General features: G+C 44.5%; 1 protein-coding gene across 3 annotated transcripts in view; it reads right to left on the reverse strand.

The window, feature by feature from the left end:
- Nucleotides 1–22079, reverse strand: part of Nckap1l (NCK associated protein 1 like) — a 44294-nt gene that overhangs the window by 15753 nt on the left and 6462 nt on the right. For 2 of the 3 annotated variants that reach the window (XM_050126726.1, XM_050126725.1), the window contains exons 4-21: nt 21524–21580; nt 19997–20139; nt 18376–18466; nt 18152–18289; nt 16703–16751; nt 16456–16612; nt 11355–11411; nt 10991–11087; nt 9823–9932; nt 9551–9683; nt 8946–9027; nt 8720–8778; nt 8372–8517; nt 6792–6924; nt 6404–6523; nt 3710–3855; nt 3360–3491; nt 408–626 (exon numbers count right to left, since the gene is read on the reverse strand). In XM_050126726.1, coding sequence (XP_049982683.1) covers nt 408–626; nt 3360–3491; nt 3710–3855; nt 6404–6523; nt 6792–6924; nt 8372–8517; nt 8720–8778; nt 8946–9027; nt 9551–9683; nt 9823–9932; nt 10991–11087; nt 11355–11411; nt 16456–16612; nt 16703–16751; nt 18152–18289; nt 18376–18466; nt 19997–20139; nt 21524–21580 — 2069 coding nt within the window. Of the gene's footprint in view, nt 1–407; nt 627–3359; nt 3492–3709; nt 3856–6403; nt 6524–6791; nt 6925–8371; nt 8518–8719; nt 8779–8945; nt 9028–9550; nt 9684–9822; nt 9933–10990; nt 11088–11354; nt 11412–16455; nt 16613–16702; nt 16752–18151; nt 18290–18375; nt 18467–19996; nt 20140–21219; nt 21239–21523; nt 21581–22079 lie in introns of those variants that run through there. The other variant, XM_050126727.1, reaches the window with a different exon arrangement.

A 22079-nucleotide genomic window follows, 5' to 3' on the forward strand; every position in this document is an offset into this window, starting at 1 on the left:
ACTGAACTTGACACCACTTTGATTGAAAACGAAGAGACAGTGTGCAGGAGATATGGGTAGACAGCATGGTTCTCAGAGGGAAAAGCTAAAGCAAAAAGAGAAATAAGGATGCAAGAAAGAAGTGGTAGAATCCTTTTCAACAGAAACAGCAAGAATGTAGCAAAAGCAAGTTAAGGATCGGCCATTAAGAGGAACAGTGTCAAAGAGCCACAGGTCGATACACGGGTAGTGATGTGAAGGCTAGAAAAGAAGGGGTCCGGGTCTACCCTGGCTATTGCGCTCATCCACAAGCAGAGAAACATCCTTTGCAGGTTCAGTGAGGTGCTGGAGTTAAAAGGCTTGGTTGTGGGTCCTACTATGTAAAGCAAAAGTCCTAGCAGTGAGACAATGGAAGATGGGACACGGACCAGTTTGTGTACAGAGTGGTGACAGTCTGCTCGCCGTATGAGTCCAGTGGCTGTGTCTGCTGCAGGAGCGCATTGCGGATAATTCTGGAAGCATCTGTACCCAAAAACTGTGCCAACGACTGAATGAAAGTGATGTATGCCTTGACTCCTGCCAACAGCTCAGAAGGTCTAAGGATCTCCTGCGTGGTGGCATTGTAGCCAGCCAAAGTCACGATGGCTCTGAATGACAAAAAAATTACAAATATATTAACACCACAGAAACAGCCCTGTGTTCCTGGTGCAGCACATACTACCACATTTAAACCCCAATGCAACACAGTGAGGTGGCACTACTACCCCTATTTGGTATGTAATAAAATTGGGTAAGCAAACCACTTCTGAAGCTCATGCAGCTGGTGATGACAGAGTTTGGACTTGGATCCATTGACATTTGATTCCTAACTGTTTCTTTCTCTGGAGAAATTAGGTCAGCTGTAAAAGACCTGAGTTCCCAAATGCCATCCTACTCTAAGGAAAGAATTAGTCCCAGACACCACCAACAATAGAAAATCATGCTGAGAACTCCTTGGAAAGGGTACAGTCCCTGTGGTTATGGATGCTACACTGCATAGAGTACCACTGCCTACATACTCGAAAGAAGGCATACAGCCATGGGTGCACAGCATGTTTCTTCCCCAGGGGCTAAGATTTCATGTTGCAACCAGTCCTTTGACTTGCGACCCGCTTCTTCAGACAGTCAGACAGACAGTCAGGACAGGTGTCGCTCATCTGCACCGCACTATAGCCTCTTCCTAAGCTGTGAGATGATTGACAGACAGTCAGGACAGGTGTCACTCATCTTGCACCGCACTGTAAACGCGTTCCTCAGACTCTTCCTAAGCTGTGAGATATTTGGAGGTTCTTTCGTTGGTTGGTTAGTATTCTGGCAAAAAAAGTTTATGGCAGGATGTTCAGAAAGTCTGCTCCCACAAATTAAAGGGAAAATTTTAGATCCCTGTGTACCATTTAAAGGAAAATTACATAGAAAGGACAGGTGAGAGACAGGCCTACTCAACATAGAATTTTCAGGCAGTTGTGGCACATACCTATGATACCAGCACTCAAAAGTCTAAAGCAGGAAGGATCATGGACTACATACTACTTAGGGAGGCACTGATTGCTCTTCCAGAGAACCGGGCTTCTAATCCCAGCACCCACCAAGCAGCTCCAGCCATCTGTAGTACTAATTCCAGAGAATTCAGTATCTTCTTCTGGTATCCAAAGGCACCAGACATATGTGTGGTGCACAGAAACACATGCAAACAAAACACCCATACACATAAAAATAATAAAAATAAATAAAATTTCCTTTAAATTAAAAAAAAAAGGTTAAAACCTCCAGCCAAAACCCTGGAGCTTTTGGAATAACAAACGACCTTGTGAAACAAGAATCAGAGATTAGGGGAAAGTAGATGATCACACCCTCCTGCTCTAGGACCTGGAAACCACCATGGTTCTGAATTGTCACACTGCCATCTCCTTGACACTGTGTGTACAACTGAAGCGCTTCCTCCCCTAGAGATAATGTGTACAGAACAAAAATGCGCTATTTTACTTTGCCCAGGCAAAACCTTAATAGGAAAATAAATCTGCACATCTTACAGTCAAAACACGGCTTATGGCTGGTCTTCCTGCTTCTGCTCTCATTCATGCTAATAAAGCCAGAGTGAACTGCGGACACAAATCTTATTACAGCTTTGTCCAGACCAGTCAAGGCTGCATTCCTAGATGCAACCCAGTCTTTACAGTACACGGCACACATGACAGCTGCCTGCACTCTGCTTTCTAACCTCGCGTCCCACCCAGCTCACCCAGGCTCTCTCTCTGCCACCACTCTGACCTCCTTGTCCCTATCTCAGCCTTAGTAAGACTGGTTCCTCTGTCTACAATGATTGCTCCCAGACAGGTACACCATACTTGGCTCCATAGTTCCTTCAGGAGCTCACTGGTATGTCATTTTCTCAAGGTGTTGGATACAGTCAACACACACACTGTCTAAAACTACAGCAGCTCCTTAGCACACACACGCATGCACACACGTACACAGTTCCTAAGACATCTCCCCCCTTCCCTGCTTTATTTTTCTGTTTGGCATTTATTATTAACCTTCTCTTATTTTGTTAATCTGTCTCCACTACTGCAAGGTAAGTGTCATAGGGCAGGGCTGTTTTGTATGCTGCCTTATCAATAGTCTCTAAAACAGTCCTGACATATAGTAGGTGTTCAATAAGTGCTTGTTACATTAACTGCTCATATTCCAAGACAAAATACAAATAAATAATGAATTATTCATACTCCTCTCTATCCCCCTAACCAAAAGAGTGCATCCAACGTAAGAGGTATCCTTCCTTCTCAGAGAACAGTGGAAGGGCACAGTGCAGGAAGGGAATTTACTTAGCTAAGGTTTATTACTCGGCAGGAACTCCCCACTCACAGCAATCTGTATTTGTCTACTAATCTTCAATTGCAGGTCATTCCCAATGACCTGTCTGGTAAATATCATTATCCTGGACTTAACAGGAAGGAAACTGACTCGGATAAGTTAGATAATCTGCCCCACTGTTGTGCTAACAGCCAGGATGTGGGCACAGCTCTGTGGCCGCAAAGGCTCTGCACTTCTTCCTCCCTTTTCTGAGGTAGGGGCTTGTGTAGTCAGGCTGGTAACCAAGGATGACCTTAAAGTCCTGTCACTCCTGCCTGTCTCCCAAGTGCTAGCCTCCCTCTCTGCTTGCCCGACCAAACAAGGGGGATAGACCAGCTGCTCATCAAAACCTAGGAAGTAAGGTGGGTTTTTTTGTTTGTTTGTTTGTTTTCTGCATCAGTCTCCAGCCTGTGCCATGACCAACAGGATGGTTCTAACAGCCACACTGAAGACGGCCACAGAGTACAAGCATGGATCAGGAAGGCTGTTACCTGTTGAGCCTGGCCTCCAAGTGGCTGCTGAGATACTCAGATGGGAAGATGGTGTGTTCAAACACAGAGAAGCTGTACACATGGTTCATTGCCAGTGCCAATTCAGTCAAGTTTAGATGTAGTTTGTCCATGCTGAAAATAAAGTGGAACTTGGTTATGAGGTCTGGCTGTTGGTAAGGACACTCAGTCTAGAATAGCACACACTGATGTTCTTAAAAATCAAAGTAGAAAATTCATACATAGGACCTTTTCTGTACCTATCAACCCTAAACCTCCTCTGCTTTTTCCCCTGTATCACCCCCCCCCTCTTCCCTTTTCTCTCTCCTGGCCCTCAGGGGCTAGGACCTCACGTAGTGACAAGGCTGCGGTTCTTCCGGTGACTCTCCGCTCCAGGCTTGTCCCTCTCCGGCTCTCCTTTCCTGGGAGCCTGCCTCTGCTTCATGGACTTATTGTTCTTGGCTTTGCTGATGGTGGTGGCACAGTGCTTAGGTAGAAGCTTTGGGACACAATGGAGGGAGACAAGCGTCATTGCTTACAGCTGTACGAGGTTCCTCCATCATGATCCACTCCTCCCCCACCCACCTAGCTCCTCTTTCTCTAATGGGACCTTTTTAGAATGTGTTCACCTTTCTCAGTGCTCACAAATATCTCTCCATGACCAGCCTCAAGTCCTCAGACGGCAATGTCTTTCCAGGATGAGAGCGCTGCTCCCCCACCCACACCTGCAGCCTTTCCTAACAGACAAATCCAAGGAAAACAGGCAGAGCTGAGAGCTCCACTTATCTTGTTCTGTGGAGTCACAATGTGGAAAACGACACTTTTTTTTTTTTTTTTTTTTGGTTTTTCGAGACAGGGTTTCTCTGTGGCTTTGGAGCCTGTCCTGGAACTAGCTCTGTAGACCAGGCTGGTCTCGAACTCACAGAGATCCGCCTGCCTCTGCCTCCCGAGTGCTGGGATTAAAGGTGTGCGCCACCATAGCCCGGCCGAAACGACACTTTTTGCGAGACAAAACCGTCATCCCACAGGCTGCACCACTTATATTCTGTCTCATGAAAACAGTTACAGTTCAAAATTCTCAAAATTCACGTGTGTTCAATATTTTTTTCTTGTTTTTTTTCTTAATTATGTGTTAATGTATATTCCTTGCTCTAGCTCAAACATCAATCCTGCCTCTCTCCCTTCTCCAGCTCAGGAAATCACTCCGAAACTTTTAGAACAGAAAAGTGCCACACAAGAACATTAGTTTTGTTATTTTGTAGTCACGCTTCCTATTCTTTTTTTCAATTTATTTTATTATATATAGTGTTCTGTCTACATGTATGCCCACATGCCAGAAGAGGGCACCAGATCTCATTACAGATGGTTGTGAGCCACCATGTGGTTGCTGGGAGTTGAACTCATGACCTCTGGAAGAGCAGTCAATGCTTTTAACCTCTGAGCCATCTCTCCAGACCCCTCCAAATTCAGTCAGTTCAATAAAATAAAATAAAATCCACCTTGATGGACAAAGATACACTAATATGAAAGTATTTATTATTGATTCAGAAATCAATATCCAAAGATGTAACCCTATTAGTAATCGCACCAATAATTATTTACTCAAAACGTTAACTCTGAAGGGCAACACTTACTTGCTTACAACAGTTCTGCGAGCAAACAATTATTCACACAAGGCTTAGTCATTCCTGACACAGCACTGAGTAAGCCTGTTTGCCATGAGTGTAGTAGACAGTCATAGCGAACAAGGAATACAGCTGTGAGTCTCCTCATCTGCATGCATGCTGTGCATCAGTTACTTGCACTCTTTCACTCCTGTATTTGTACTTCCTTCCCCTTAAACTGGGACATTGCCAAAGGCAGCGATCATGTACCTTCTTTCTCGATCCTCACCCCAAACCGTTAGCCTAACAAGTTAGTGTTTATTAAGCTTCACCCAGGAGCCAACCTTTATCGACTGCTGTGTATACCAAATATTTAGTGAGCTCTGTCCCATTTAACCCTTACTACACCACTGGGAAGAAAATATCTGTATCTTTTCCTGATACATTAGAAAATGAAAAAGCTGAGTAGTATGGTAACTGTCTGTCTGTACTCTCTCTCTCTCTCTCTCTCTCACACACACACACACACACACACACACACACACACTCCTTATTTCCATTCCTACCAAAGTTGCTACTTTCTGACTCAAACACAGGAAGGGTAGATAGTCTGGGAAATTCAAGGCTCTGGGGATGAGCAAAACTAACTCATTCATTATGCCTGATTTTCTGAAATGTAGTTGATCTAATCATGACCAGGTGTTATGAGTCAGTCAAGACAGGAAGAGGAAAAAAAAAAAAAAACAGAAGAATGCAGCCCAGGGGATCAGTACTGAAAGGCTTAAGAATCTCCAGTAAGTTGTAAACTGGGATACTGATGAGCAGAAAGAACAGACAAGACAGAGATCTGGGGTCATTGTCCCAAGCATGTATGCACCACTCAAAGAAGACAAAATTCATCTCCCAAAAGTCTTCAACTAGAGCACAGATTTGAGTGGAGTTTAACCATTCAAGTAAGAGTATTTTTAAGTGTCTCCATCCACTGAGCATACCCAAGCCACCACCACAGGTCCTGTTGCAACCAAGGATAATCCAAAATCACAAACTCACTTAAAACACTAGGGCTTTTTGTGTGTGTGATTGCTATTTCGTAACTCAGGTGTGGAGTTGTCCACATGAACTTCGTAGATAGCTATGCCAGGTCACAACATCAAATGGTTGTACATTGTGATTCTAATCCCAAGAGAGTGCTTGGAGTAACTAGACTCAGAGAGGAATCCTGCCATAAACCAAATCCCTACCCCTGCTTAAGAAAGAGAATTTGTGAGTTTGAGGCCAGCCTGGTCTACAAGACTTAGGACAGGCTCCAAAGCTACAGAATAAAAACACTGTCTTGAAAAGAAAAAAAAAAAAAAAAGAATTTGTCCTGTGAGAGAGAAACAAGGGTGGCTGAGGAAAAGGCCCTGAGGAGGAGAAAGGACACTGGACCAGGATGAGGGCTACCTGCTCGCTCAGCTTCCGTTGCTCAGCACAGATCTCCAGCACACAGTTGCTGGTCTGCTTGGCCAGCTCTTCCAGGAAGGCATTGCAGTGATGAAGACTGTGGTTCTTCAGGTGAGTGTACTGTGGGAGAGGACCAGGAGAGAACTGAATCACATGAAGGCCACTTCCCCTTTCCCACACTGCCCTTTACTCCTTGCCTAAGCCATCCTCTCCTAAGGAAAAAGAAACAGAGACCAGAAAGAAAAGTTACTTCTCTATCAAACCGAGATATTTGGGGACTCATCCACACACTCATGCCTGTTCCCTTCCTAGGATCAAAATCAACCCCTGGAACTGTGCTTTGATAAACAAAGAAGAGGCTCGAGAACTTGAAAGCCAGGATATCCACCTCTTCTGGGCACATTTCATGAGTGCAGTGGACAAAATGGGCACAGATCAGGGGGAATGCAATGGCGTATCGAAGCATGGAAGGTTCCTCCAGTGTCACAGCAAACATCTTCTCAAAGGTACGGAGATGAAAGCTGTAGAGAAAGAAGATTGAAACCCAGGATTTAGAAAGCAGACCCCTTCAACAATGTTCTTCTTTCTATCTGCACTCTTCCTGCTTTCTATCCTAGAGGGAAGAGGGAAGCAAAGAATTTTAGCCTTTCTAGGTTCTCACAGTGGCTTCCAGGGCAGCATGATGGTAACCTTCCCTTTCCTGGACAACCGTCCCTCACAATACGACACTTGGGCTCCAGAAACCTCCTTAGATTAACTGCATGAGACGTGCCTTTCCTTCACGAGGACTATGTTTATGTGTGTTTAGCATGTGCGTGTTATAGCTTTCCATTTCAATAGACAGCAAAGAACAGACATGACAATCGTGTTTCGATTTTTAGAGTTCCACATCACAGTGGTCAACTAATTATCGCCAGGTTTCATCTGTGGAAGACAATGAAGTATCCGTTCTTTCTCCAACCTCCTATTCTCTAGCTCTCTCAACTACTTTCCCAATACTAAACCTCTACAAATTCATGGTATTTTATTTTATTTTATTTTGGGTTTTTTGAAACAAGGTCTTTTGGGACTCACTGGATAGCCTAGCCTGGCCTAAAACTCATAGCAATCCTCCTCCTACAGGTCCCAAGTTTGTTGGGGAAAGTTTCCTTATAGCCCATTCTTTTTTTTTAAATATTTATTTATTCATTATGTATACAATATTTTTTTGTCTGTGTGTATGCCTGCAGGCCAGAAGAGGGCACCAGACCCCATTACAGGTGGTTGTGAGCCACCATGTGGTTGCTGGGATTTGAACTCAGGACCTTTGGAAGAGCAGACAGTGCTCTTAACCACTGAGCCATCTCTCCAGCCCTTTATAGCCCATTCTTTCTCTTAGTTCTGTAAGTAGTCATAAATGACCCTGAATTCCTGATCTTCCTTTCCTTACCTTCCAAGTACAGAAATTATAGCTATCTGCCACCATACCTGGTTTCATGTTTTTAAATCTAAATATCATGACTGGAGAGATGGCTAGGTGGTAAAGAGTGTTTGCTGCTCTTCCCCAGAACCCAGGTTCAGTTCCCAGCACTCTTATCAGATGGCTCACAAACACCTCTAATTCCAGCTCCAGAGGACCCAGCACCTTCCTCCATCCTTTGTGGGTACCATACCCAAGTGGAATATACACGGAGACATACATTCATACCCATAAATGAAAATTAATCTTTGAAATTATATGTCCTAAAAATTCAAAATACCAAAACAACAGAAAAATGAGAACATGGAACACGCCTTTAGTCCTAGAACTTGGGAGGCAGAAGCAGGCAGATCTCTATGAGTTCCTGGACAGCCTGGTCTACAGAGTGAGTTCCAGGACAACTAAGGCTGTACAGAGAAACCCTATCTCAAAAAAAAAAAAAAAAAAAAAAAAAAAAAAAACCCAGAAAGATCAAGGGGATGGACAATTAAGTCAGAACTAAGACACACCAGAAAATAGAAAGATCTGAGGTTTCCACCAGCATTTTCTCTGCTGAGTCCAGCATCTGGGAGTGAAAGACGATGAGGTTCATGATCTTGGCTAAGTCAGGATTCTCATGGAGATGCAGAGGTGCCTTTAGCACACTGGTGTAGGCCTATGGTTGGGGTTGGGAAGAAAAACAAGAGAAATGGGATGAGCTTTGGGGCTGTAACCTGATCTGGATGTTGTGTCCTGTCTAGTCAGCGGTTCCCCAGGATCACTCAGTGTCTGAAGCAGAGCTTAACAAATTAAAAATGGGGAGACTTGTGGAAGACAGGAACCTAAGGATAGGGGCCGCTACAGGACAAGAGCCTTACCTGTAGGCGGAACCAATCCAGCCTCAATCCAGAAAAGTCAAATTTCTCTTCATTATCAACTATAGAAACAGAAGCAAATGTAAAAGGAAATAATCAAATAGCACCTGGCACCTGGCTGCACAGAATGGCAGGCCTCTTCTGAGTTTTCTTACCCAATGCTCTGGCTGACAGACCAACTCTATTTGCCCTCCTAAGTGCCCTGACAAGTCCACCTCCTCCCAGTTACCTTGCTTGAGACTCAGAGTGGACAGGGTGCTAACAAATGAGGACATGATGACAGACTCCTCCTCTGGACACACAGACAGATTCTAAAAGAGTAAGAATACTGTCAGTGCTCACAAGTTCCACGGATGGGAAGTGCAACCACAGGCTCAATCAGTGTATGAAGACAGAGGAACTGTTGGCTGCCCCAAACAGAAGAGGAACACAGAGCACTGCCCAGCGTCCCTGCCATATAGACTCCCATTTCTCATTATGTTTTCTCTCCTCTTGCTTAGGGGGAACAAACCTGCTGAAATTATTCATCTTTAGTGCACACCAGTTTTTTTGTTTTGTTTTGGTTTGGTTTGGTTTTGGTTTTTTCGAGACAGGGTTTCTCTGTAGCTTTGGAGCCTCCTGGAACTCCCTTTGTAGAACAGGCTGGCTTCGAACTCACGGAGATCCGCCTGCCTCTGCCTCCCGAGTGCTGAGATTAAAGGCGTGCGCCACCACCGCCTGGCTCACCAGTTTTTTTTAACATCCAGACTACAGTCATTCAGCCAGAGTGGCTCCAGAAGGGAAAACTACAAGGTATCATGCTGGAGTCTCCAAAGTGTCATCAGGGGAACATACCTGAATGATGTCACTGAGCACAAGGACGTCAAACCTGGCCAGGTACTGGATGTGGTACTGCTGAATCACTTTGATGTGCCGTCGGACCAGAGCCCTGACCTCCTCCAGCAGGAAGAGGAGCTCTGCAATGGACCTGTGGAGATGTGACAAGGGCAGACACAGACATCGACAAGACCATGAGTGGAGACACGAGCTCATACGAGGCAGGGATCAAAATGTCCCCTTACTCCCTTCTCCCAGTCTAAGGACAAGGTTCTTGGGCAAATACTAACGAGTCAGCATAGTCTTCAGGGGTCTTAGTCTTGGTAACATTTTCTGTATGACGAACCAGCCAAGTGACCTCATCACGAATGAAAGACAGGGCCATGAAAGCAAAAAGGGCCTAAGAGAGAACAAAGCCTACTGGAAGTTTCTACTTAAAAAAATGGATTTTAGTGTTAGGGCTATAGTTCAGTTGATAGAGTGCTTACCTGTCTGGTACAAGGCTCTGGGTCCAATCCCCAGAACAGAAAACAGTAAATTTTAAGCACAGAGAAAACGGCTGAAATAATCTGTATGTGAATATAATTACGCAGCCATTTAGAAACAAGCACACAGGCACAGAGAGCTGAGCCATGTGACACAGAATCAGACATACATACGTTGGCCCTGGTTCAACGTATTTGTATTCCCCCCTCCCTACAAAATTAAATTTTAGAAATATTTAATGGGTATTGAGATGACCTAAAACAGAAAGCAAGCTCTGTCGTCAATTAATTTACACTCAAACAGAAGCCAGGCCAAGCACACCAATAGCTGTTAGGCGGCATTCTATGATGGTGCCAAGGAGGACACGAAACACTGAGACTTTGAGAGTCACGGAATCAGCACAAGCACAAGAGACCCAGAAAGGGGACAGAAGAGACAGCTCCATTGGTAAAGTACTTGTCACAAAAGCATGAGGATCAGAGTTCAGTCCCCAGAACCCATGTAAAAAGAAAACAGGCGGGAAGTATAAAAAGATAAGATCTCCTGAGTAAATCGGGAGCATGGGGACCTTGGGAGAGGGTTGAAAGGGAGGGGAGAGGCAGGGAAGGGAGCAGAGAAAAATGTAGAGCTCAATTATAATCAATTAAAAAAAAAAAGAAGCAATGCATGGTGACATGCACTCATCATCCCAATGCTCAGGAGACTTCCAGATCCCTGAACTCACTGCTCAGTCAGCCTTGCCTAATGCATGAGTCTCAGGCCAGTGAATGACTCTGTCTCAAAAAAAAAAAAAAAGTGGACAGCGTCTGAAGAACAGCACCTGAGGGTGTCCTCTGACTTCACACTCATGTATGCTAACATGCACATTTACACACGGGGGGGGGGGGGGACACTTGGAAATGCAGTTCCATGAATGCTAAGTTATCACCCACACATCACTGGTCACTATCCCTCCCCGAACAATTCTCTTGCCTTAGGACCCAGCAGGCCTGGTTCATCATTTAACACAGTCTCCAACTCCTTCACGGCTACCCGCAGAAACTGCCGACGCTGACAGTGAAACTGGCCGCTGAGGGAGGAAAGTGGAAAGGAGGAAATACTGTCTTTCTCTCCCGCACAAGCTGCCCAGAAGCAGTGCAGAAGAGAGCTGCAGCTGGGGAGGTCCAATGCTAAAGTCAAACTTGGAGAGAAAATACAAGCATCTGTGGGGCTGCAGGAAGTCTGTGGGGGTGAGACCACAAGTCGGGAGAGATCTCAGGGTGCCACAGTGAAAACACAAGTCTGGGAGACTCCTATCCCAGCCCCTCCGAGCACTTACCCCGAACCCCGACTGTACCTGTTTGCAATGGCATGCTCCTTGCTCTCCTTGATGTCTGCCACCCGCTTACCGTACCTGGAGATGGGCAAATCAAGCACAGCAGGGCGTCACGCCACCAGCCGGTAAGTACAGGCACCCTAACAAGCAGCATTTCACCCACTCTTCTCGCCCTATACAAACAAGACAGTTCGGAGCCCATCCTGCTCTATGCTTCATTCTGCAAAGACAATTGCTATAGTAGCTAAGCCAGGCTGTGATAATGCATGCTTGTCATCCCAACACTCAGGAGGCAGAGCAGGAAATTCATGAGTTTAAGGCCAGCCAGGGATGTGTACAGAGAACTGTCAAAAGAGAATGAAGGGAGGGTACAGGAGCTAGGAGAAGAAGGGAGAGGAGGAAGAAAGAGACAAAAAGGAAAGGAAAGAAGACAGCGCACCACTGCAGGAGGGAAATGACTTATCACACTGGGTCCCTGCTGGCTACCTGCTAGTCAACCACTCTTCCAGCTTTGACTGGGATGAGGAAGGGAGTCACAGATACCACCCGTCTGTAGTGAAAACCATCCCCACCACTCCCACTCCTGCTTACTCCGGGCCCACCCACTCAACTGACTCCTTATCTCCTCTCTTGTGGCCTCTTCTCCTCTGTGACACAAGCTCACAGCCTCTGATTCTGGAAACCCTTACTCGAACCTGCACTTCACCCATCCCCACCCACCAGCTCCTCCAGGACTCCTCTCCCTTCACCTCTCACTGACCCTGCCCTTCTCGCAAGGCCTTTAACACTGAACAATCCCCTCCTCTGAGGTCAATGTGAACTTTTGAATCACCAAATTCAATAACCTTTTTTATTGTTGTGGTTCATCTGCAATACTTGACCCTATCTTTTTCCTATTAGAGACCTGCACCCAGAATCCCACAGTAAGTGGCCTCAGCTCTCCACTGTCTTCCTCATCCTCTGGCAGTGACGGGGAGATGCTAGAACCTCTCGCTTCCCTTCTCCATGCCTCTCCTATACTGAACAGCATTAGAATTAAAGGCATTTGAAATTGAAAACTATCTTAATTAAATCAGGATTCAACTCTACAGCACTGCTAATGGATAATTACTTCAATCTCCATCCAGTACAGGGCACTCAGGAGGAAGAGGCAGGCAGATCTCTGTGAGTTCGAGGTCACCCTGGTCTACAAGAGCTAGTGTATGAAGGACAGGCTTCATACACAAAGAAACCCTGTCTCAAAAAAAAAAAAGACTAAAAAAGAAACAGACTGGGGATATAGCTCAGAGGTACAATGCTTGCCCAGCATGAGCAAAACCCTGGGTTTGTTCCCTAGCTTGGGAATGGGGAAAAGAAATAAGGTTTGAAGTGTGTTGCCTTCCACATCTGAGAACTTACCCTACAGAAACATTTGAATATGTTCACAAAAATATATCAATGGATAGTCTCTAAACCATTTGTTTAACTTGGGAGTCAGAGGCAGGGAATCTCCCTGTGTTCAAGGCCAGCCTGGTCTACACAGAGAGAGTTCCAGGATATCCAGGAAACATAGAGAGACCTCATCTCAAAAACAAACAAACAAACAAACAAACAAACAAACATTCAAACAAAAAGCATTTGTTTAAAATGATCTCTTTAAATGGAAACAGTTCAAAGTTCATCAACAGGAAATTAGGGAACTGCTCAAGCCTGCTCGTCAAGCTTGGTGACCTCTGATGGATCCCTGGAACTGATCAGGTAAAGGTGGAAGGAGAGAGCAGACACCACGAAATTGTCTTCTGACCTCCACTGTGAAAGCTCCTCCCCCACACCACATCCACCATATTCACACACACAATAGGAAATTTAAGCCCTATAAGGCACACACCTTTAATGCCAGTACTCAGGAGGCAACGGCAGGCAGAGCTTTGTGAGTTCAAGACCAACCTGGTATACTTGGGAATTTCAGGCCAGCCAGAGTTAAACAGTGAAACCATGTCTCAAAAAACTCGTGTGTGTGTGTGTGTGTGTGTGTGTGTGTGTGTGTGTGTGTGTAAGACAGAGAAAGACTGGGTAAGTAAATACATGATAGAATTTTGTTCAAAATTTTTAAATTTATTTTTATGTGTATGGATGTTTTGCCTGCATGTATGTCTGTGCACCACATGTGTGCATGGAGCCCAAGGAGACCAGAAATGTCAGATACCATGGAACTGGAGTTACAGATGGTTGTAGCTACCATACAGGTGCCAGGTCCTCTGGAAGAGCAGCCAGTGCTCTTAACCACTGAGCCATCTCTTCAGCCCTCAACTATTAAAAAGAATAAGTCTCTGCCAGGTGCCATGGCTCATTCCTGAATCCTAGTATTCAGAGGCTGAGGCAGGAAGATTGCAACAAGTCTGAAGCTAGCCTGAGTTATAAAGTCAGCCCTCTCTCACACAAACAAGAAAAGAGAGTCTCTATAAACTGATATTCAAAGATATCTAAAATATAGTAATAATTAAATAAATCTGTAGATATAAAGTAGAATGTAGAGCCAACGCTTTCCCAAAACTTTTTACATAAGGTTGAAAACACATGCATACAAACACACACACACACACACGTAGCACACACATCAGACCATTCTGGGGGGTAAGGCTTCATTATTTTACATTTCCAGGTGCAGTATTTGCCAAAAGAAATAAATGTAGGAACCGGATCCTTCCCTTAATCCTATACCTTCCTCCTCTTGTAACTCATTCTTCCTTCACAGTGACACCGAGTTTATTCCTTATCTTCCACTTCCTCCTAAATCTACTGAAACCGACCTTCAGTCTCACCACTCAACTGATGCTGCTCACAGGACACAGAGATGGCCTCTGTGGCCAAGCCCAGTGAGTTTTCCAGCCCTCATCTTTGTTCTCGTCACACCATCTAGCACATGATGCCGGTCCTTCCTTCTTGCACACTTTCTTCCAGTGGCTTGATTTTCCTGCCTCTGTTGAAGCTTAAATATCAATGTCCTCAAAAGTTCTGTCCCCAATCTTTTTCTTAAACAATCAGACCTATTCATTCTCAGGGCTTTGATTATGATGTCACCAGTTGTCATCTAGTCCAGATAGCATGATTAGTTACTAAGTCACATAGCAAGAGGCCCAACATACATAACCTGTATGTCCTACAGACATTTCCAATTCAGTCTGTTCAAAACTGAATCCACAGGGCTAGAGCAGTGGCTCAGTAGTTAAGAGCACTTTTGGGGGCCCACTCCCCACATACAGGCTCACAATCACCTCCAACTCCTATCCAGAGAACTAGACACTCTTCTGGCCTCCAAGAGCACTGTACACACTTGGTACACAGTCACATTTTCATGCAAAACATTAATACACATAAAATAAAAATAAACTAAAAGTCTTTTTAACTTTTGTTAAATCACAGTCTTTCCCCACACTTTCTGTAGCTCTCATGCCTCTACCCTAAGGAATATCAGATGCTTATTCCAGAGAGTCTGAAGTCCTCAATTTCTCCTCATTTACTAAATTAATCCCTGTCTCTGGCACTGCCCATCTCGTCTTTTCCCCCTGGAGCCGAAATCTCCTCTAAGATGCGAATCTGATCCTTTCAACTACCTCATTTGAATTCATTCAGTGGCTCCGGATCCTTTGAAGCCCAGACTCAAACTCTAGGGCAGAGCTTATGATATTCCTGTTCACTGCTCCAAAACTGACTCACAGCCCCACCTTCGTAACCCACGCTGTCCCAGCTGAGCAACTTGAACCTCTGCGCACATTGTTCATTTGCCTCAAAGGCTATAAGCTTCAAGCTAGGTATAGAGGTGAACACCTTTTAATCTCAGCATTCAGGAAACAGGAAGATCTCTGTAAGTTTGAGGCTAGCCTGGTCTACACAGTAAGTTCCAGGACATCCAGAGCTACATAGGGAAACCCTGTCTTCAAAAAGAGAGAGAGGGCGACATGGAGAGAGAGAAAAAAGGGGGGTGGGGGGGCTGAGTTTCTTTGCTGCAATTGTTTAACTCACATCTGCCTGTCTGCTGTTTTCTTTAGATCCCGCAAAGCCAGTGCAAATGCCCTTAACGCCCTTTCTGCTTACACAATACTTTGTGCTTATGTATCACAACCCCTACCCTACTGTATCACAAGTTTGCCTATTTTCCAACAATTTGCAAAATTTTATTTTTTAAGGTCAAGGACAACTTTATTAGGGTTTTAGAGAGAGGAGAAGGCAAAAGAAGAAGCAGGAGGGGACAAGCTCTAAATCTCAGCAGCTACAGGGAGGAAAGCCGTATGAGGAACAGAAAGTGCCAGGCCATTTGAGTTAGAAGTCAGACACACAGTAAACAAGCAACCTCATGGCAAAAGGAGTGAGACTAAACTTCAGGGAAAGAGTAGGGACGCTCATGTTAGGGAAAGCACATTAAAAACAGAAAAGAAAAAGTTAAGCTTTTCGGAGTAATTCAGCAGCTGCTACTTATTATTCTAATACGGTCTCTGTGTAACACCTGTTGATCTTCCTGCCGCAGATGCTGAGTGCTGGGGTTACTAGTATGTGCCACCAAACTCAATTTAAAACATTAGAAAAAAAATCAAGTGTATAACACAATATACCAGATCTTTTTCCATATGCTTTACATACTGGGACTCTTCAGAACACTATGAGGTCACAAATTTGACATCATTTTGTTGTGGTCTGGTGTTTTGTTTGTGCCTACTTGATTTTGCTTTGATTTTGAGATAGGGTCTTGTATAGTCCAGACTGGCCTGAAAATCACTGTGGAGCAAACCAGGGCTGACCTCAGACTCTTGGTCCTCCTGCTCCCAGCTCCCTGACCATAACCAGATGGGAGGTAGTGCTTTATTTACATTTTACAGATGAGTAAATCAAGACCAGTCTGGTGACACTAAGTAACCTCCCCAGGGTCACACGGCCAGAAAGTGGCTCTTGAATCCAAACCAGACAGTCTAGCCTCACATATCTTAGTAATCTATCTATCTCTAGTATCCCAAGAGGCACCAACCAACAAGGTGAAGATATTTGATAAACATTTCAAAGTTAAAATTACTCCTTACCACTCATACTTTGGGAAAAGAAATGTTGATGAAGCCATAACTCTTAGAAGACTGGTTTGTAAGTCACTCACCCTTTCAAACTACTGAAGAGGTCCTCAGTGACCTTGTGGATTTGCAGCACATCTTCCCGGATGAGGGTGATGTATAGGGAGCCCTGAAGACACAGCTTCCACAGCTGTTGGCACTGGCTGTTGGAGTTGAGGCACCCATGACAAAGAAGAAACCCAACTGCAAGTGGGTTGGAAACAAAGGAAGGCTTTTAGATAGTGCGCTCCTAGGAGGGCCGCATGCCCTTTCCCAGATGCTCCCACAACTTACTTACGATCCATCGCTCCATCACTTCCGCGGACAGATACTCGCAGGCCATCTAAGAGAAGCAGGCAGAGAGAACCAAGTAGCTGTTTAGAATGTAGAAAGTAAGGACAGAGCCAGCAAAATGGCTCAACAGGCAAAGGAGACTGCTGCCAACCAGACAACCTGAGTTTAATGTACAGAACCCACAAGCAGACAGACAGAACTGATCCCCAAAAGTTGTCCTCTGACCTCTGTACTTGTGCTCCACCCACACGTCACAAAGTAAATAAAAATGTAATTTAAAATGTTTTAAAATAAAAGTCTGGGGGAACTCATGCCTAGCATGCACAAGGCCCACGGTGAAATCCCCAGCACTAAAAACAAGCAAAAACGTTTCTTTTACAAGAGTGGATTAAGGCACTTTGATAGACAACAGCTAGGAAAACTGTCATGAAGGAAAGGAGGCCCTGGAAGGGGACGGAGAGACAGAGGACATAGTTGAGGCAAAGAACAAGGTTGGGCTGGAAGGAAGAACAAATGCAATGAAGGACATGATATCTCACCAACACTGAGATATCTTCAGAACCTCACTCTTCTTCCATTGTGCACACTAATCACAACTTTTGGAACTTACCCGTGACCCCTCAGCCTCAGCTGTAAATCTGTGCATATCACTCTCTATATTTCTGAGAGAGAGTCTCTCATTGAATACAGAACTCACGGCTGACTGGCTTAGCTGACAAGAAGCTCCAGCGGGACCTGTCTCCACTGCCCAGTGCTGAGATTACACACGTGTCCAGTTCTCATACGGTTGCTAAGAATCTGAACTCAGGTCCTCACATCTGCATAACAAGCCTCACATCTGCATAATAAACAACACCTCACCCCCACATGCTTTATTGTTCTCGATCTTTTGAGACAAGTTCTTACTGTATAGTCCTGGCTGGCATCAAACTTGTGACAATCCTTTCACTTCTGCCTGCCAAGTGCTGAGATTACAAGAATATACCATATCTTTCTTTCAGGACTATAAATTCTTTGAGGGAAGGTGTCAGGCCTATCATAGATGAATAACAACATTTATTAATCAATTCACTCCTAATGCAAATTCCTTCTTATGCCTAACGACTCCATTTCTTTTTTGTTTGGGTTTTGAGTCAAAAACCCTACTAGAGCCTAGGCTGGCTGGTTACTTGCTACGTAGCAGAGCTGGCTATAGCCATGTAACAGTCCTCGTGCCTCAGTCTCCTGAGAGCCAGGGTCATAAGTATTTGTGCCACCACACCACACTGGCTCAGTTTCGCCCATTTGTCAATTCATGTACATACAAACCCTGGCTCAATCAGAAGCACAGCATCAGTCATGACTTTCTATCTTAGAAAGGGACCAACCTAGAACAGAGCCCAGACGAATGCTGAAACAGCCTTCCTTCCTGAAAGAGGGCCTTAGCAGAGAAAGGAAAGGGGAACTTACTGTGTCTGAATTGGCAGGGTTGATCATGGCTGGGGGGCTACTGATGAGGCTTAGAAGTTGGGCACTGCGCCACTGCTCAGCACCCTGATTCCTCCGAACAAAAAGAAAGTATAGAGAGAGGAGGGCTCCACTCACAGCCTGTGGGGGAAAAAATAAACCCTTAATGTAAACGATGGAAAGAATGCTTCTGTCTGAATGATTCTCCTCTCTCTGGGGGAGCTCACCTTTGTGTGAGGTCCAAATTCTTCAGTCAGCTTCTTCAGAGGATGCTCATACTCTAATACCATCTGGCCCAGGCGAGCAAAACTGGGGTCACTGGAAGAAGCAGAAGAGAGAAGAGTTATGGGCTTAGCTTTCCATATGTAGAGGATAGTGTATATGTGTGCAAAGAAGGCATTCCCTGCCCCTCCAACGACAGAAATGCTAACTTGGGAATTACACATACTGATGCCCCACTATAGGCATACCAGTGGGCAGTGGTGACACATGCTTTAATCCCAGAACTCAGGAGGCCAGCCTGGGCTACAGAGTAACTTCTAGAACAGCCAGGGATGCACAGAGAAAACCCTGTCTTGGAAAAAGAAAAACTGAAAGGAAGGAAGGAAGGAAGAATGAATGGAAAACATGGTTTTAGACAGATCCATGAAAGTTTCTCCCTTGTGGGCAGACAGAGCTAGACTCATAATAGCTACTCTACAATTCTGCATTTGCTAGTCTGTATCAAATATGCCTGGATCCATTCTTTGAAAATCCCAAAGGGGAGCTAAGCATCCAAAGCTTATCCATTGGCTAAAGCTTGTGTCAAGACACACATACAGACATGGGATGGAGGACAGAATTGCAGATAATCCGACATCCATTTCTATTTGGTTTACAATCATCCTTAATAGGAATTATCTTGCATTTCTTACCTCGAATGGCTTTTATAATAACTGAAAAGCAAAGTGGAGGCCAGTCCAGGAATATAAGTAGATCAGAGATAATGCAGAGTGGATAATCCTCTGGCATTCAGTAGTTAACTACATGTGAAAGGCTGTCTTATTTTGCATGGGATACAACATGGATTATAGGTTTTCATATGAGAAATCATGATAACGAATACCTTTGTCTACGTTCACTTTTTTATTGCAATTATTTTTTATTTCAATTGTTATTTTTTCTTTTAATACAATTTTATTTTTAAATTGACAAAATTATACATATTTATCATGTGTGCCATGTTTTACAGTATGTATACACTGTGGAATGGCTCAATAAAGCTAATTGACACATGCATGACCTCACATAGTAATCACTGGGTGCTGAGCACATTGGAAGGGCACTTGCTTAGCAGTTCCCAAAATAAGAAGGCTGCATTTGACTGTCTTGTGCTATCATATAACACCAATTACTTTTTTATTGTTTTTATTGAGCTATATATTTTTCTTCACTCCCCTTCCTTCCCTCCCCCTCCCCTTCTACTGTCTCCCATGATCCCCATGTTCCCAATTTACTCAGGAGATCTTGTCTTTTCTACTTCCCATGTAGATTAGATCCATGTATGTCTCTCTTAGGGTCCTCTCTGTGGCCCAGGTTCTCTGGGGTTGTGACCACCCACTTCTTACAGCACCATATGAGGTTCATTTTGCTTGTTTGGTTGGTTGGTTAGTTGGTTTTTCGTTTTGTTTTGTTTTTGTTTTTTGAGATAGGGTTTCTCTGTGTAGCCCTCTCTGTCCTGGAACTCACTCTGTAGCCCAGGCTGGCTTCCAACTCAGAGATCTGCCTGCCTCTGCCTCCCTGATGGGAATGAAGGGGTGGGCCACCATGGCCCAATACATGTGAGGTTCTTTACCTCCCCTAACTCACCTGTGCCCATGCAGCATCTCATGGGCACAGTTGTACATGCCGATGAGTAGCCGGCGGTCCTCGATTCGCGACAGGAGTAAGATGACTGAAGTGTAAGTCACAATCAAGTCCAGGTAGCTCCGAGTGAAGTCAAAATTGAGATTCTACAAGGAAAATACAAGGAATCTAAAAATCAATATGGCCAATTAACCTGGACCACCCCTGCTTCTCCGACCATTCCCTGCAGTACTAAACAGACTCAATGTCTATTAGAAGTAGGAACCAATAGTAGACATTTTCAGAAGAAAATTGAAACAAAAGTTAGGAGCTAAATATGAGTTCAAGATCCTGAGGAACCTGGAACATCACTAGCCCATAACCACAGCTGCTCAGGAGACTGAGGCAGGAGAATTACAAATTTAAGGCCAGCTTAGACAAATTAGTGAGACTCTCACAAAATAAACCTTAGCCAGGCATGGTGACACACACCCTTAAAACCAGCACTTGGAAGGCAGAGAGACAGGTGGATCTCTGAGTTCAAGGCCAGCCTGGTCTGCAAATCAAGTTCCAGGACAGTCATAGTAAAATAGAGAATCCCCATCTTGCAAAAAAAAACAAAAACAAAAGCGGAAAGAAGAAAAAAGGGAGAGAGGGAGGGAGGGAAGGAGGGACGGAGGGACGGAGGGACGGAGGGGAAAGCAAGGAAGGAGAGAAAGAAAGAAAGAAAGAAAGAAAGAAAGAGAGAGAAAGAGAGAGAGAGAGAAAGAGAGAGAGAGAGAAAGAAAGAGAGAGAGAAAGAGAGAAAGAGAGAAAGAAAGAAAGAAAGAAAGAAAGAAAGAAAGAAAGAAAGAAAGAAAGAGAGAGAGACTGGAAAGGCAGAGGCGGAAGGATCTCTGAGTTCGAAGCCAGTATGGGCTACATAGTGAGTTGCAGGACAGCCAAGGCTACACAGAGAAACCGTGTTTGAAAAAAATAAAAATTAAAAAAAATATAGAAGTAAGAATTTAAGTCAGTAGCAGAGTTCTGGGCCCTGGAGTACACAGGGCCCTACCTTCAAAGCCCAGTACAAAAAAATAAACAAAGAAGGATACAAAGAAACTAGGAAATAAGGTGCTATTGGTGGATTAAAGGAAGGAAAGTAAAAATACTGCTGTATAATTTTGTGTTATTTAAATCACACTGAAGATCAACTTACTATTTAAAAACATTTAACCTTAGCACATTTTAAAAAATATTTATAGTACCTAGTAGGGACATCAAAGTGGCTCAGCAGGTGAAAAGCACTTGTCGCCAAGCCCAGCTACCTACAAGGGAGAGAACTGACTGACTTCCACATATGTGTTGTAGCACGTGAACACACACACCCCCACCTAAATATACACAATAAATAATAAACACATATTTTAATTTAAAAAGAATCGTAGACCTGAGAAGGAACAAATAAATAATCATTCGTCCAATTCTGTCCCACCCTTCCTTGCCTCAGTGTACACTAGGCCTTTTCTTTAATTTTCTTCTACAATAGAAAAACATTACAAAGACACTTACGATATCAAAATGACACTGGCAGGCATCGATGGTGTTGAGAAGTTCATAGACGTGATCCTGGGAGCAGATGTGAGAAAGAAAATGAGTGAAACAAGGTGATTTCTCTTACTTGTGCTGCCCAGACAGGAAGTGGGGTAACAACTTCCCTAGAGGCCCTCCTCCTCACAAGCCATCTGTGACCCTCGTCAGGACACCTGCTGGTCCCACAGGCCACAGGCACAAGGCACTGATGCTCATGAACAGAACGTCTGACTTAAGGTCCCCGAGTTTGGCTTTTTTTTTTTTTAACCATAGTTTCTCTGCATAGCTCTGCTGTCCTTGTACTCACTGTGTAGGCCATCTGGCCTCGAACTCACAGAGATCAACCTGCCTCTGCCTTCCGAGTGCTAGGATTAAAAGTATGCACCACCTCCGGGAGATGGTGGCACACGCCTTTAATCCCAGCACTCAGGAGGCAGAGGCAGGCGGATCTCTGTGAGTTCGAGACCAGCCTGGTCTACAGAGCTAGTTCCAGGACAGGCTCCAAAGCCACAGAGAAACCCTGTCTCGAAAAACA

This window comes from Alexandromys fortis, unplaced genomic scaffold (genome assembly GCF_014885135.2).
Source record: "Alexandromys fortis isolate MF-2015 unplaced genomic scaffold, M_Fortis_MF-2015_v1.1 scaffold_264, whole genome shotgun sequence".
Taxonomy (NCBI): Eukaryota; Metazoa; Chordata; class Mammalia; order Rodentia; family Cricetidae; genus Alexandromys; species Alexandromys fortis.